Below are 14,416 nucleotides of genomic sequence, written 5' to 3'. Positions count from 1 at the left end.
TGAATTAAAACGTCAAAGATAAAATATTCGTAATTCGATTTTATTATTTATTAATTTTATTTATATATTTAATAATTAAATTTAAATAAAAATATTTATTATTTTATATTATTTCGAATTAAGTCAAATAAATTTAAAAAATTTACTTAAAATTCAGCTCCAACTATCCAATACTTTAAGGTTGTAAATGAACAAAGCATCTCGTTTTTTATTTATTTATGTATGTTTATCAAGTTAAACAAATGAACACGAAAAAGACTTTCAAGCTTATTTATTAAAAGAAATACGAACAAAGTATGACCAATTCATTTATATTCATAAAGTTCATTTATTGTTAGATTATTATATAATTAGAAATATTACTATTACTATTTTTTTTATATCTAAAAATAAAAATGATGTTTATGTCTCTCTTTATATATAAATTTTATTTTGGACACAATTTCTTACTAACATTTTTAATTTTGCTAAACACATTTAATTATATATTTATGAATATTTTCATTTAATATTCAAACACAAACATAGATTTGAAATTTTTTGTTAGAGATTGCGTGACTCAAATCCCGTCACTTATTGAAGAAATAAATACAATGGCAAAATAAGGGGACCTGTGGAGGCGAAAGGCCGTAGCCTGCCACAGATCCCCATTAGGCACAAAGTTGGATCCACCCCGCGGTACGGACCATACACACAAATTGAATCCATATAGACTATTCTTTTTCTATTTGATTTTTATTACAATAGTATTTTTCAACATTTAAATTTATGTAATTGGAACTTCTCTTGTATCATTCGTTTTTCAATATTAGTAAATTTCTCCTCCTATATCCACGATTTTTTTACCACCATTATCCACGTTTAATTTTATAATTTTAATGAACACAAATCAAAAAATAAAGAAAAACCCAATTTTGGCTTTGCTTCCACCATTCGTAAACTTAGTACAAGATAAAATCAATCCTCTCGTGTGCAAAAACTTTTTGATGATGCCATAGAAAGAAGTGCAAGCAAAGAATGGGGAATAATGGTAAAAGGGTGAGAGCAGTGTGAGGTTATCATTTCCATTTTACTGATGAGCATGTGCAGAGAGGGGCTTCGTGTAGGAGGGGGGTGGGGGTCCTCTTGGTGGCCTAATGATTTCGAAATGTGAACTTTAAGTGCTGGCATTGTGAGCCCTGTGAGAGAGCATAACCCTCATACCTGTCACCTCTCTCTCTCTCTCTCTCTCTCTCTTTTTCTCTTTGCTTTTGAGTTGCTAACAGCAATGGCTCACATGCTAGACCTTACCTGTCTCGTTTCACATGTTGGGGGGGGGGGTTTCCACTTTTGATGTATAGTCTATATTTTTTCATATCTCATTTATATAATATCTCATATAGAGTACTTCATAGGGTTACAAGTATCATTTCCCAATCAATTTGTCAGTAGGAATTCTGATATATCAAGTTTGGTTTGTTGCCTTGAATTGGCTGAGAATTAACCACCTTACTACTTTTTTCTCTTATGTTGTATTCATTGAGAAGGAAAAGATATTAACACCTAGCTACAACCCAAAACAGTACTAAAAACATCAAACCCTACCTATTAAAGAACTAACCTCTAAAGTCTCTTTCGATATCTATTTTCAGTATTTAGTAACCAAGTTAAATTTCGATTAAATATAAAGTCGAATGAGATTAGATTTATAAACAAGTGACGAAGCTCTCGAAATGTTATTTTCTTTATCTATAATATTTAAACTCGAGATCTTACTTACATTTTACTTGAACAGAACTCAGTTTATTTCAACTTTTTTATTTTTTAGTATTTGCAAAAGTAAACAACCTTTTAGATCATCTTTAATCCTATCATCCAAAAAGAATCAGCATAAAGCACGTAGGTAGACAAAAGAGTAATCCCAAAAGACCCACTACAAAGCATATAAAAGTAGTGTAGCGACATTAATCATTTAATTCAATGTTTAATTATAAATTTAGTATTAATGACTTGATTAAAAATAAAACTATTATTTTTTACTCTTTAAATAACCATTAATAAGATTAAAATATTATTAATACAACTGTTTAAATTAAAATATTTTAAAATAATTTATTTCATCTAAATATGTTGAATCGTTTTAAAAATATTTAAAGGGTTATTGAGTTTGTATATCAAAAATCAACTCAATCAATCAATTTATTTAAAAATCTTACTTCAATAAAAAAAACATTTAAAAGCGTTATTGGGAATTAACCCTTGTTATGCAATGAACTAGTGAATAAACTATAATAAATAATATAGAATAAGTAAAAGAAAAAAAAATCATGGGTAAAATGAGATTTCATTATAATAAATGGGAATACAAAGATGGAGAGAATTAAAGGAAAACCTGAAGCCCCAAAAGAATAAACCCTTCGAAAACAAAGAATACAATTCTCTCTATCTAAATATTTCTGTTGTGTAAAATCTAGAGTAACTAAGGCCTATTTATTAGGGGTGTTTATTCGGTTAACCGACCGGTTAACCAACCTGAAATAACATTAACCGAATTAACCGACCTTTCAAAATCTTTAACCGTTAACCGAACCGAAATTTTTTCGGCTAATTCTGTCGGTTAACCGAATTAACCGAAAATTATATGTTTTTTTTTATTTTTGGTTAAAAATTAATCAAATTAACCAAATTAACCGAATTAACCGAATTACCTGAATTAACCGAATTACCCGAATTAACCAAATTGAATCACTACATAATTAAAATATTTTTAGACTTTTAGACTTTAGTTTTAGTCTTAGTTTTAAAATTTTATTTTTATTTATTAAATTATTTGTAATTTAATTTTATGATTGGGTTGGGTTGGGTTGGGTTGAATACTTGGGTTTAGATTGGGTTTAGGTGAATAGTGGGCCTATTTATATATTATAATTTTATTTATTAATTTTTTCGGTTAACCGAAAAAATTCGGTTAACCGACCGGTTTCGAACCGAATTAACTGTTAATCGAAAAATCAAAAAATAATTAACCGACCTCCGACCGAAAAAATTCGGTTAACCGACCGATTAACCGAATTCGGTCGGTTAACCGAATTTTTTCAGTTTTACCCGAATTTTGCACACCCCTACTATTTATAGGCTGAAATTCATAGCACATATGATTACAACACCCCTTAGTTAACCATAGTTTAAGTGAGAAACTAAATATAAAGTTTAACAAGGAGAGGAAAATCAAAAAAATTTGAGGTGCATATCGCCACGTCGTGACGTGGCATCGCATTGTCGGGACAAAAAACATTTCTTCATTACGATGTCATACACTGTTTGATTGAAAATCGGAGACATAACTCCACAAGCCTTGTAAAATTATACTAATTAACATGTGAGAATATTTAATTATTTTTTATTCAAAAGTACTAAACAAATAGATTTTACATTTTAATAAAATTTTTATTCAATCACTGAAAATATTGGACATGTTATTAGATATACTAAATTATTGTAGTCACTGGAGAGAGTAAAAAATGTTAGCAAAAAAAAAAGAGAGTATGTTTTGAAAAACTAGGGATATATATATAATTTCAAAGGTTTATAATAGATTGAGAAAAATACATAAAATCAATTACTTAAATTTAATTTGGTTTCAATTTAATTATTACTTAAATATATTCGGTTCGATTAGTTTTTTCGATTCACAAGATTAAAACCAACTATTATTTAAACTAAATTAAAATTTTTATTTAATTCATAATTAGTTTTAATATTTATAGTATAAAAACAAATATTTATATATAAACTCGTGAAAATAACTTAAAAATATATATTTAAAAAAATAAAAAAAGTTGATTGAGTCTTAGTTTAATTGGCATGAACATTATTATCAATGCAGGAGTGGGTTCAAGTGCGTTGAAGCGTATTATCCTCCTATTTATAGGTTGAGAAGGGCAATAGGTAGTTTTAAGCATTGTGTTAACTACTCATAGCCTCTCCCCAACCCATAAATAAGATGATAATGTGCTTCAGTGCACTCGAACACATGTCTTACTGCATTGACAATAATACCTATGCCAATCGAGTTAAGACTCAATCAATGAAAAAACAATGAATTAGACCAAAGTGGGCCAAGCCTGTTTATCTAGCCCAGTCCAATTAAAGGGTGGAGCTTAAAGCACACACAATCAATCAGTCCAATAATCCAAGTTCCAACAACGGTATTCAATAAATTTCCCCATTATCCGTTACAAGCTCACAGTGTGAAAGACAGGAAAGCCAACACAACAAAGGTGCCAAAAGATGCTTGGCTCTATTAACCATTCATCCACCCTCTCCATCCTGCTTTATCCATTGTCCCCAAAACCAGGTATTTTTTTCCTATCTCAAGTCTCTCTTAATTCGTGTATGTTCTGCATATTAAGATGTCACTGTAAAGTTTTTGTAAGTTGTTTATTTTAGTAGTAGTAGCTCTTTGACATCCATAAAATTCGGGTCCAATGGTCATTCACTGATTTAAACGGCGTATATAACATGATGTATATTGCCAAGGGTTGATTGAGTAATCGTTTGCACCCTTTCTCCAGGATGTTGTAGTTCAAGGAAGTTGAATGTAAGAACTCATCCATGGGAGAAGAGTGTAGAGAAATCAGTAAAGCTGAGAACTATGGTTGTTGGATGTAAGATTGAGAATCAAGAAATGGGTTTTCAAGCTAGTGAGAGGCTTTATCTTGGAATGGATTTCGGTACATCTGGTGCTAGGTATGCTTTGATTGACAAGCAAGGGACAATTCATGCTGAAGGAAAGAGAGAGTACCCTAATTACATGGTAAGAATTAAAAAGAAAAAAAAAACCCTTGATATAATGTTTCACGCTAGTTTTTAAGTTGCTTGGATGATTTAAATTGTTCCTTACAAATTGCATGTGTTTAAGAGTTCGAAAATTTGGATTTGTGATCATATTTGATGAAGCTGTTTCTCTTTGTCTAGAAAGAAGGAAGACTCCCTGGATTGGGCGCTGTCATGGAAAACAACTCTTTTCTCATTGCTTGAAGATGTTCCGGTTCATCTCCGGCCTCTTGTCGCTTCCATCTCTCTTGATGGGACTTCTGCCACTATGCTGATCATCGACAGGTGATTATCTAAAAGAACTAAACATTACCATTTGCTGATCTATGTGGCATTTTCCTCCTCAATTACTGGATTGAATTTCAATATGGTGTATGAATTTTATCACCTGCAGCAAAACAGGAGAACCATTAGCCATACCTTACCTCTACAATGAGAGTTGTCCTGACGCTTTACCATTGGTAAAGTCCATTGCTCCTATGAACCATACAGTGTGCTCTGGTTCATCTACTCTGTGCAAGCTTGTTTCATGGTGGAACAATGACGATTCAGATAAAAAATCCACAATGTTATTACACCAAGCTGATTGGTTGTTGTGGCTTCTTCATGGTCAGCTTGGAGTTTCTGATTATAACAACGCTCTGAAGGTCTTGCATGCAATAACTCGTTAGTCACTGTTTAGGATTTTGATTCCTAACTGGTAATCTACAGGCTAGAACAAATTTAAGCAATAAATGGCTAAGATATTGCTTCATGTGTGTCTAGGTTGGTTATGATCCCGAAGCTGACTCCTATCCAGATTGGTTGTTATCTCAGCCTTATGCTCAACTTTTACCTATGGTCAAGGCGCCGGGAACTTCAATCGGCCATTTGAAAGGCGATATTAGAACACAATTTGGTATGAATTTGTTCCATTAAATATCTTTCTGTGCCTCCCTAGATGGTTCAAAGGGCAGGAAATTTCGGGGTTTAAGCATTATACTTTTCACTCCTCAGAATGTAAGATTTTGCATTTACATTGGGAATAGTTCAATTTGAGATTTAGCACCTGTTAAAGAGTTAAGCATTATGAAGTGATGATAGCTCTGAGTTTTATATTTATTTGTTCTGATTGCTGTTGATTCTTTGATTGCAAGTTAAACCTGCCCTAAGCTGCTGAAACTGCCATTAATATTTTACTAACACTTTCATAGCAGGTTTTTCAGAAGATTGTATTGTATGTACCGGGACCACTGATAGCATAGCGGCCTTTCTTGCAGCACGAGCAACAAAACCCGGGAAAGCGGTTTGTATTTTTTTTTCTGACTTACACTTTAGTTTGTGTTTTATCAGGAAATGGGAAGCGTCTTTGTTTGTGGTTGTCGTACATATATTCATCAGGCTGTGTCATATGGGGTTCATTATTGCCAAAGTAACTATAGACAAGCATCTTTCTGCTATAATTCTGTTTGTAAAATTATAAGGCTCTTGTCTATTGACTGCCATGGTGCATTTTGCAGCTGTTTTTTGGGGACCTCAACAGCAATTTTGGTTATTATTTTTATGTAGGTTACCTCTTTGGGTTCAACCCTTGCAATTAAACTACTAAGTACTACTAGGATAGAGGATGCAAGATACGGAGTGTACAGTCATCGCCTTGACGATAAGTGGCTTGTCGGAGGAGCTTCGAATACTGGCGGAGCAGTTTTAAAGGAAAATTTCAGTGATGAGCAATTGGAAAAACTGAGTGAACATATTAATCCCATGGAGGCCTCTCCCTTAGACTACTATCCCCTAAAATCAGTTGGAGAGAGGTTTCCCGTGGCAAATCCGAAGATGGAGCCTAGGTATTTAATCTCTCTCGCCACATTAGAACATTGTTATAGGATACTCTACAGTTCTCGATAACAATGCCTTATTGAGAACTGTTGAGGATTTTGAAGTTAGTTGACTGCATAAGAAATCTAGTGACTGGCATATTCATTAGGTGAATTGTGAAAATGCTTGTTTGGAGCATGGAAGAGGGGGAACCATGTTATTTGGACTCGGGTGTGTCAGTGTTGGATAAGGATATATATCTTACACAGGTATTTTTAGTTTTGTAAGTTATTCCTTATATTTGGAGGGTCTTAGAGAGTTATATCCCCACACCCATGTACGAATATACATTATACATGGACACTTAAAGAAAAAAAAGGAAGAGTCAGAGATCAACATAGCTTTTACAAACATTGCGTTTGGATCAAAATGCTATCGAGTTTTCGATTTTGTTCAGGTTACATCCACGACCAGAAAGTGACGTGGAGTACTTGCATGGCATTTTGGAATCAATCGCCCGTATAGAGGTATAAAGAGATAGCTCCTTGTTCAACATTCTATTTGCTAGTACAGATGAAAGCTAACTCTAAATTGCACCTTAATTTGGTGAGATATACATTAGGCAAAGGCATACATGTTGTTGAAGGATCTAGGCGCGACCCAAGTCGATGAAGTGTTCACCGCCGGAGGCGGTGCAAAGAACGACAAATGGACAAAGATTCGAGAGAGAGTACTCGGTCTACCTGTGAGTCGAGCAACTCAAACCGAGGCTGCCTATGGAGCTGCATTGTTGGCTTTGAAGGGTTGCCAATAGATACAGTGTGGCTAGTGAGTGTGTATAGAGTCATTATTTTTGGTGAATTAAGTTTATGATTATGTGCCTATTTAGCATTGCATAATCAGTTTTAATTTCTTCATCTCATTCCCTCTTTGTATTTTAGGAGCCATGTCAAGGTAATTTCAGCTACCTGTTTTACCAAGAAAACCTGGTACATGCCAAAGCAATGAACTTGAGACATCATTCTGTGATTGATCAATGTTTGGCGATAAAAAGGTCTAATTCTGGTTTTAGTCCTTTTATTTTAATTTGATATAATTTGGTGCCTCTACTTTTATAATGTTATGACTCGATCCAAAATGATAATACTATTATCTTAAAGTGATGATATGAATTTTTTTAAAACATTCTTAAATATTCAACTGACATATAAATTTATTATTAGTTGAATGTGGTTGATTGAATTTTCTTTTAGCTCGGATTGTGTAATCAAATGATAGTAAAAGAATCCTATACCATCTCTTTAACGTCAACAACTAATGGCGTAATCAATTTGGACTTAGTAATGATATTATGAAAACAAAGGAATCAAATTTTGTGAAAGCCAAGAAAAAGACTAGTGATTAATACAAAGATAATGTATAATAGAGTATGGTATACTCATGATATAAGTGAAAAGCGCCACTATTACTTTACCTTTAGCGGCGTTTATGAAAAAACGCTGCTATTGTTTTATTTTTTTGCGGCATTTATGCAAAAACATCGCTAATATTTTAGCTTTACGGTGTTTTTAATCCAAACGCCACTAAAGAGCTACAGTTATAGCCTTAGAAATGAAAAATGTAATATTCTAATAATTTGTATTATATAAAATTTAAAACAATTTTTTTGATAAGTAAAACATTAATCTATTAAATCAAAATTTTCCATCAAATATCATCATAACTCCTTTCGTTTACTAAAATATGCAGCCAACCAAAATTAAGTCAACGTTTCTTCTTCCACTACGAAATTTCAACTTAAAACGAAGAAAAAAACAGCACACACACAAACTTTGTCTTGCTCTTATTATGGTTGTAGTCCCTTAACTATGTTAAAATTTTAGATTTAATCTTTTTATTTCAATTTTATATAATTTAATCCTCAACTTTAAATTGATTAACATGTTAAAGTGATAATATGATCAGTTTAGTCCTTGAGTATTTGCAAAGTTTTAAGTTAATAATCGTAAAATCATATTTTGGACCCTCTTAAAATTTTAAATTAAATTATGCCCTCTCCAAAAATAAAATTTATAGTTTAATCCCTTGAAAATTCTAAGATTTTACATCAATACAATGGCTAAATTACATTTTTAGCTCTCTCAGAAATTTATAATTCGAATTCAACCCCTTTAAGAAAAATTTTGGCTTCGCCCCTGGGAGACATTTTGTTAAGAGAGACATCCATGAATAAGGGGGAATGCAAAGGGGTAGGTAGGAGCCATGTCCCCCCAAAAATGAAAAAAAAAATGTTTAGTCCTTTTTAAAAATGATGAAATCATAAACTAATACATGATAAAATTACATTTTGACCTCTCAAAAGTTTATAATTCAATTTCAGCCCCTCATAAAATTATTTATAGATTCCCCACTGTCCACAAACCCCAAACATATATAGTAAAATAGAGGGACCAAAACCATATATTAAAACAGCATAAAATTAAATCTCAAATTGATATAATAGAGGGACTAAAACCATAATTAGACCCTCAGTCTCCAAATCATGATGACACTAAAGATTGCAAACAAAACAATGGCCATAATCGGACAAACGACTGATCCATGGAGCACCCAAAGCGCCTTTTAATCATAAATGGCGGTAGCAGTGCAGTGGAACAGGTATCAAATGCGGTCCCCGCAATGCTTTGTCTATATACGATCAAATTCTCAACTTTTACCTAGCAAGAAGCTCATCATATAAATCACTGTGTACTGTAAATCTTCTTTCATTCCCTTCTCTCTTTGATTATCATATTCCTTTTTCTCTCTTATGGCTTCTTTTCCTTCTTCATGGCCGTGTGTTGTTGTGATCGCTTTGTTATGTTCATTGTTTCTTCTCGGGCTTGCTTCCAGCAATGTGGGTTTTTCTTCATTATTTGTTTCTTGCTTCACTTCATCATCATTCTTTGCCTTTAATATAAGAATCTTCGTTTTTTTTTTTGTTTTTCACAGGTTTATATTGTATATATGGGGGAGAGACACACTGATGAGCCAAATCTACTGGAAGATTCTCATCATCAGATTCTTTCAGACATTCTTGGAAGGTTTCAATTTCAACTCTCTTCACCAATCACCACTAGTTATTCAATAGCTTTTCTTTTCTGTATCTTTATTCATATTATGGTTTGAATCGACCCCATAACCTATGGCGTATAGGTGGTTGATATGCTAGATCTCGAGCTAGCTAACTCATTTTATAGTGAAAAGTTGTTCAATTATGGAACTAGTAGCAAAAAGTCCATCACTGATAAATAAGATTTGATTTGCTATAAATATGCATACACTTATATTCCATTGGTACAGCTTTATCCTTAATTATATCATTCAAGAAGGAAATGTGTCTTGGTTCTGTTAGTACTTCCGCTTACAAGAATAAACAAATTTTGTTTTTGACAAGTTGATTGGAACATGGAAAATAGTAAAACTGCTATGATCTCAATTGAACACAGCAAAGAATCTGCCAAGGAATCCATTTTATACAGCTACAAACATGGGTTTTCAGGGTTTGCTGCAGTCCTCAGTCAGTCTCAAGCTAAGCTTATTGCAGGTGTAACAATGTTGGTGAACTGTAAACTCTGTTTTTTTCTCCTTCATATTTATCTCAAACTAGTCTTTTAGATGGTTTTTTTGTCGCCTATGCAGATGTCCCCGGAGTTGTTCATGTAGTTCCAAATAGAATCCTAAACCTGCACACTACTAGAAGCTGGGATTTCCTGCAAGTAAAGCCTCAAATTGTGGATGGTATTCTTTCAGAAGGCCATTCAGGCTTGGGGACTATTATTGGTGTCATGGATACTGGTCAGCCTACAACTTCTTTTTGAAAGCTATATAACTTTGTTGTTCTAGGGATTTGACATTAATCATACATTTTTTCCTGAGAAGGTATATGGCCTGAGTCCGAAAGCTTCAGAGATGATGGCATGGGAAAGTTTCCATCTCGATGGAAAGGGATATGCCAGGAAGGAAACAGATTTAACCGTTCGCATTGCAATAGGTATAATTGCTTTGATCAATACTCTTACCATTTCTTGCTCTAACATTTTTTTTTGCTATCCTTTATCAAATCAATGTCAAGATTATGTGCATCATGTTGCAGGCAACAACTTGTTGAATAATTTGAAATAAACATAAGGAATTCATATCTGTCCACTCTTGAATTTAGGGGTTACCACTGGAATTTTTATCTAATGAGTTTCAAAATAGGAGAATTTACTTCTTAACACTTGCAGTATGTTTCAGGTTAAAATTTACAAGAATCCATTAATATTCCTTTATTAAGGAGCAATCTCCTTTCTTTTTCACATTTGTTTAGTCCCAGATTTTCAAGAATGAATGCAGTTTGATGCCATATTTGGCTTAAGTTTATGAAGACCTGCTGTCTGTTGACAATTACTATTCCATTGTTAGTACTATGCTGCCGAATTCATATAGCTTATGTATCAAGACCAAATTTTCTTTTATTTTTCAAAGTTCATTGTCAAAGTAATATCTAATAAATTTGTTAAAAGGGAACATTTCGAAGTTCAAATGAACTGTGTGTTGTGTTTGGTGTTCTGGTTGGCTGAAGTATAAGGTATCTAACTCTAGGGTATTTGAAGCAGGAAAATTATCGGTGCACGTTGGTACATTAAAGGGTATGAAGCTGAATTTGGAAAGCTTTCCCCAAGTGATGGGGTTGAGTTCTTGTCTCCTCGAGATGCTGTGGGCCATGGTACTCACACCTCATCTACTGCAAGTGGTGCTGAAGTAAAAAATGCAAACTTTAGGGGACTAGCCCAAGGAATAGCCAGAGGAGGTGCTCCTTCATCATGGTTAGCTATCTACAAAGTTTGTTGGGCTACTGGTGGCTGTAGCTCAGCTGACCTTCTTGCCGCAATTGATGATGCTATCTTTGATGGTGTGGATATTATTTCGGCATCTTTGGGCTCACCACCTCCACTTTCAACTTACGTTGATGATGCGCTGGCTATTGGTTCTTTCCACGCTGTAGCAAGAGGAATATCTGTTGTATGCTCTGCAGGCAACACTGGTCCTTATCCTCAAACTGTCATTAATACTGCTCCTTGGGTTATGACTGTTGCTGCAAGCACTATTGATCGAGATTTCCCTGCAGTGATCACCCTGGGGAACAACCAAACTGTAGTGGTAATTCATAATTTTCTTCTCAATGATCAAAAAAATTTTGCAAGGTTTTACTGACATGTTTTGCTCGTGATGGAACTACCATCTACTGGTAGATATTCGATTCTAAATCGCAAGTCATTGATAGAAAAATACAATTGTATTCTTTGTTTATTTAGCTATGACTTTTACGTTTTTCATACAGGGCCAGTCTTTCTATACAGGAAGGGGCTTGAACAAGTTTCATCCTATTGTATATGGAGCAGATATTGCAGCCACTAATATTGATGGAACCAGTGCAGGGTAAGACTGGTACTTAGGTTCTTGTCACATGAATCTTTGCGATCTAGATACGGACCACGATTAAATATTTTGATATTGTTTACTTTTGCAGAAGTTGTGATTTGGAAACTCTGAATGCCACTCTAGCAAGAGGTAAAGTAATTCTTTGTTTCCAATCTCGGTGGCAGAGGTCGGCTGCCATTGCTTCGAAATCTGTACTTGAGCTCAAGGGTGCAGGAGTTATATTTGCACAGTTTCCTACTAAAGATGTCTCTTGTCCATGGAGTTTTCCCTGTGTCCAAGTGGACTTTGAAGCTGGGACATCTCTGCTGACTTACATGGCTGCAAGCAGGTCATTTGCATCAGATATGAGTTGAACCCTATATCTTGAGATTCCATCAGAAGGTCTCTGATATATTAATGAACTCTTTCATGTAACAGAAAGCCAGTCGTCAAGTTCAGCTTCTCAAAGACGGTTATCGGACAACAGCTAGCCCCAGAAATAGCGTATTTTTCATCACGAGGACCTAGTTCCCTTTCACCATCAGTGTTGAAGGTATTAGCAGTCTTTTTCCATAGAGAAGTTACATAGCCTTCTGTTTTAACATATGTCAATGCATTGTTCAGCCAGACATTGCTGCTCCAGGAGTTGATATATTGGCCTCCTGGTCACCTGCTGCTTCATCCAAGCTACTCAATTCTCCTCAAACTAAAGCATCTCCATTTAACTTTAAACTTGATTCGGGAACTTCCATGGCTTGTCCCCATATATCCGGCATTGTTGCACTTCTCAAAGGAATCCATCCCAAGTGGAGCCCTGCAGCAATTAAGTCTGCACTAGTAACAACAGGTAATAAAACATAATTTTTTTAGTTCTGGTTTGCTTTTAAAACTTGTTAATGCAACATTCTTTTTTTCTTTTTCGGTCCGAGAAGCTTCTATGAAGGATGAATATGGCCAAAATACAGTAGCTGAGGGAGCACCCCACAAGCAAGCTGACCCATTTGATTATGGAGGTGGCAATGTAGATCCAAATAAAGCTCTAGACCCAGGTCTCATTTATGACATTAAACCCTCAGATTATGTCTGCTTCCTTTATGCAATGGGTTATAACAGCACTGCCATCAGGTTAATGACTAGGGTTCACACCCCATGTCATAAATCAGTCAAGTTCCTCCGAAATCTAAATTTGCCTTCTATAACATTACCCGAGCTTAAGCAACGTATGACCGTCTCAAGAACCGTTACAAATGTCGGTCCAGTGAACTCCATTTATGTAGCCCGCATTCAAGCTCCCGCAGGCATTGACGTGAGTGTCGAGCCATGGATTTTGACATTCAATTCAACAACAAAGAAGCTGAAGTTCAAGGTAACCTTTTGTTCTCAACTAAAAGTTCAAGGAAGATACTCGTTCGGAAACCTATACTGGGAAGATGGCATTCATGTAGTAAGAATTCCTGTGGTTGTTAGAATTGTCATTAACAATCACTTGTACTCAGAAACATGACTTAGAGATGCCAATGCCATAGCTAAAAATCTGCATCAATGAACAAATAAACTTGGTAAATCAAATATAATAGTTACTTTGTCTGGTTGCTGCAATCTTTGAAAATGTACTTGATGTATCAGATTCAAAGCACACACACAAGGCAACAAAGTTAAATGGTGGTTCCTTTTTTACCATTATAGGGGTCCATTGTGAGTTTGTGGATGAGGGTCATTGAGCCAAGGGAGTTAATGTACATGTGCTCAATGACAAATGGGAGAGACTTTTCTTTTTGGATTTGATGCATTGAACATGTTGCAAAAACTAGGTAGTGGCCTTTATGTGAGTGATGATAAAGTAGCTAAGCACCCAAATTAGATAAGGGTGAAAAGACTATGTATGGATTGTGGGTCCTGACATTCTTGAATTATGCTTCCCTCCTAGCTGGTTCATTGTATGATATATTAAATTTTAGATTGTTTAGTATTTTAAACCCAAATTAGCTATATGTATTAGTAGTATTGAGTACAAATTTGAGGATTTTGTTTTCATCTTTGAGACTAAATGTTTATTTGTTTGGTGGAAAAAGATTAGAAATAAAAACAAAATTAGGTATGGCAAGTTTAAGTTCAATTGAGATATTATATTAGTCACTGGTTTGTTCAAAATTTGGTAAACAACCAACTCATTCAAGCTTGGGTTAATGGTAAGATTGAAGTTGATAATTTATCTCATTATAGGTTATTATATTTGTTCTTTTTAATAAAATAGGAGTATAATACGCTTCAACGCATTCGAACCCACCTCCTATTGTACTGACAATAATATCAATACTAATTAAGCTAAGACTCAATTAACGATAATTTTTTATTTTTA

At 34.2% G+C, this 14,416-nt stretch overlaps 2 protein-coding genes across 11 annotated transcripts; both read left to right on the top strand.

Moving 5' to 3' along the window:
* The first annotated feature begins 4,168 nt into the window (after positions 1 to 4,168).
* On the top strand, positions 4,169 to 7,721 carry LOC107920027 (D-ribulose kinase). 6 transcript variants are annotated; one of them, XR_001690515.2, is made up of 10 exons: positions 4,174 to 4,336; positions 4,554 to 4,795; positions 4,961 to 5,100; positions 5,210 to 5,462; positions 5,581 to 5,713; positions 6,012 to 6,226; positions 6,364 to 6,641; positions 6,782 to 6,881; positions 7,070 to 7,139; positions 7,235 to 7,305. XR_001690515.2 is itself a non-coding variant. In XM_041109958.1 (10 exons), exons 1-9 carry the CDS (start codon positions 4,270 to 4,272, stop codon positions 7,424 to 7,426), a joined length of 1,464 nt encoding a protein of 487 aa, XP_040965892.1. In that variant the 5' UTR covers positions 4,174 to 4,269; the 3' UTR covers positions 7,427 to 7,440; positions 7,554 to 7,721. The 6 variants fall into 6 exon arrangements, 3 of the variants coding, with proteins under 3 accessions (XP_016705007.2, XP_040965892.1, XP_016705006.2); XM_041109958.1 differs by lacking the exon at positions 6,782 to 6,881 and adding an exon at positions 7,554 to 7,721 and having other exon boundaries at positions 6,012 to 6,100; positions 7,235 to 7,440; XM_016849517.2 differs by lacking the exon at positions 6,782 to 6,881 and adding an exon at positions 7,554 to 7,721 and having other exon boundaries at positions 7,235 to 7,440.
* Positions 7,722 to 9,213: 1,492 nt separating this feature from the next.
* On the top strand, positions 9,214 to 13,983 carry LOC107920026 (subtilisin-like protease SBT3.9). Of its 5 annotated transcripts, none has more exons than XM_016849512.2 (11): positions 9,214 to 9,508; positions 9,604 to 9,695; positions 10,101 to 10,198; positions 10,294 to 10,449; positions 10,534 to 10,645; positions 11,253 to 11,796; positions 11,978 to 12,075; positions 12,167 to 12,406; positions 12,496 to 12,610; positions 12,682 to 12,904; positions 12,990 to 13,983. In XM_016849512.2, exons 1-11 carry the CDS (start codon positions 9,422 to 9,424, stop codon positions 13,559 to 13,561), a joined length of 2,337 nt encoding a protein of 778 aa, XP_016705001.2. In that variant the 5' UTR covers positions 9,214 to 9,421; the 3' UTR covers positions 13,562 to 13,983. The 5 variants fall into 5 exon arrangements, with proteins under 5 accessions (XP_016705001.2, XP_016705000.2, XP_040965891.1 ...); XM_016849511.2 differs by having other exon boundaries at positions 9,268 to 9,508; positions 10,270 to 10,449; XM_041109957.1 differs by having other exon boundaries at positions 9,464 to 9,508; positions 10,049 to 10,198; positions 10,270 to 10,449.
* Positions 13,984 to 14,416: the final 433 nt, after the last annotated feature.

The sequence above is a fragment of the Gossypium hirsutum genome, chromosome D13 (genome assembly GCF_007990345.1).
Source record: "Gossypium hirsutum isolate 1008001.06 chromosome D13, Gossypium_hirsutum_v2.1, whole genome shotgun sequence".
Classification (NCBI taxonomy): Eukaryota; Viridiplantae; Streptophyta; class Magnoliopsida; order Malvales; family Malvaceae; genus Gossypium; species Gossypium hirsutum.
Note: the sequence above shows the minus strand (reverse complement) of the source record. Positions and strands in the feature narration are given on the sequence as shown.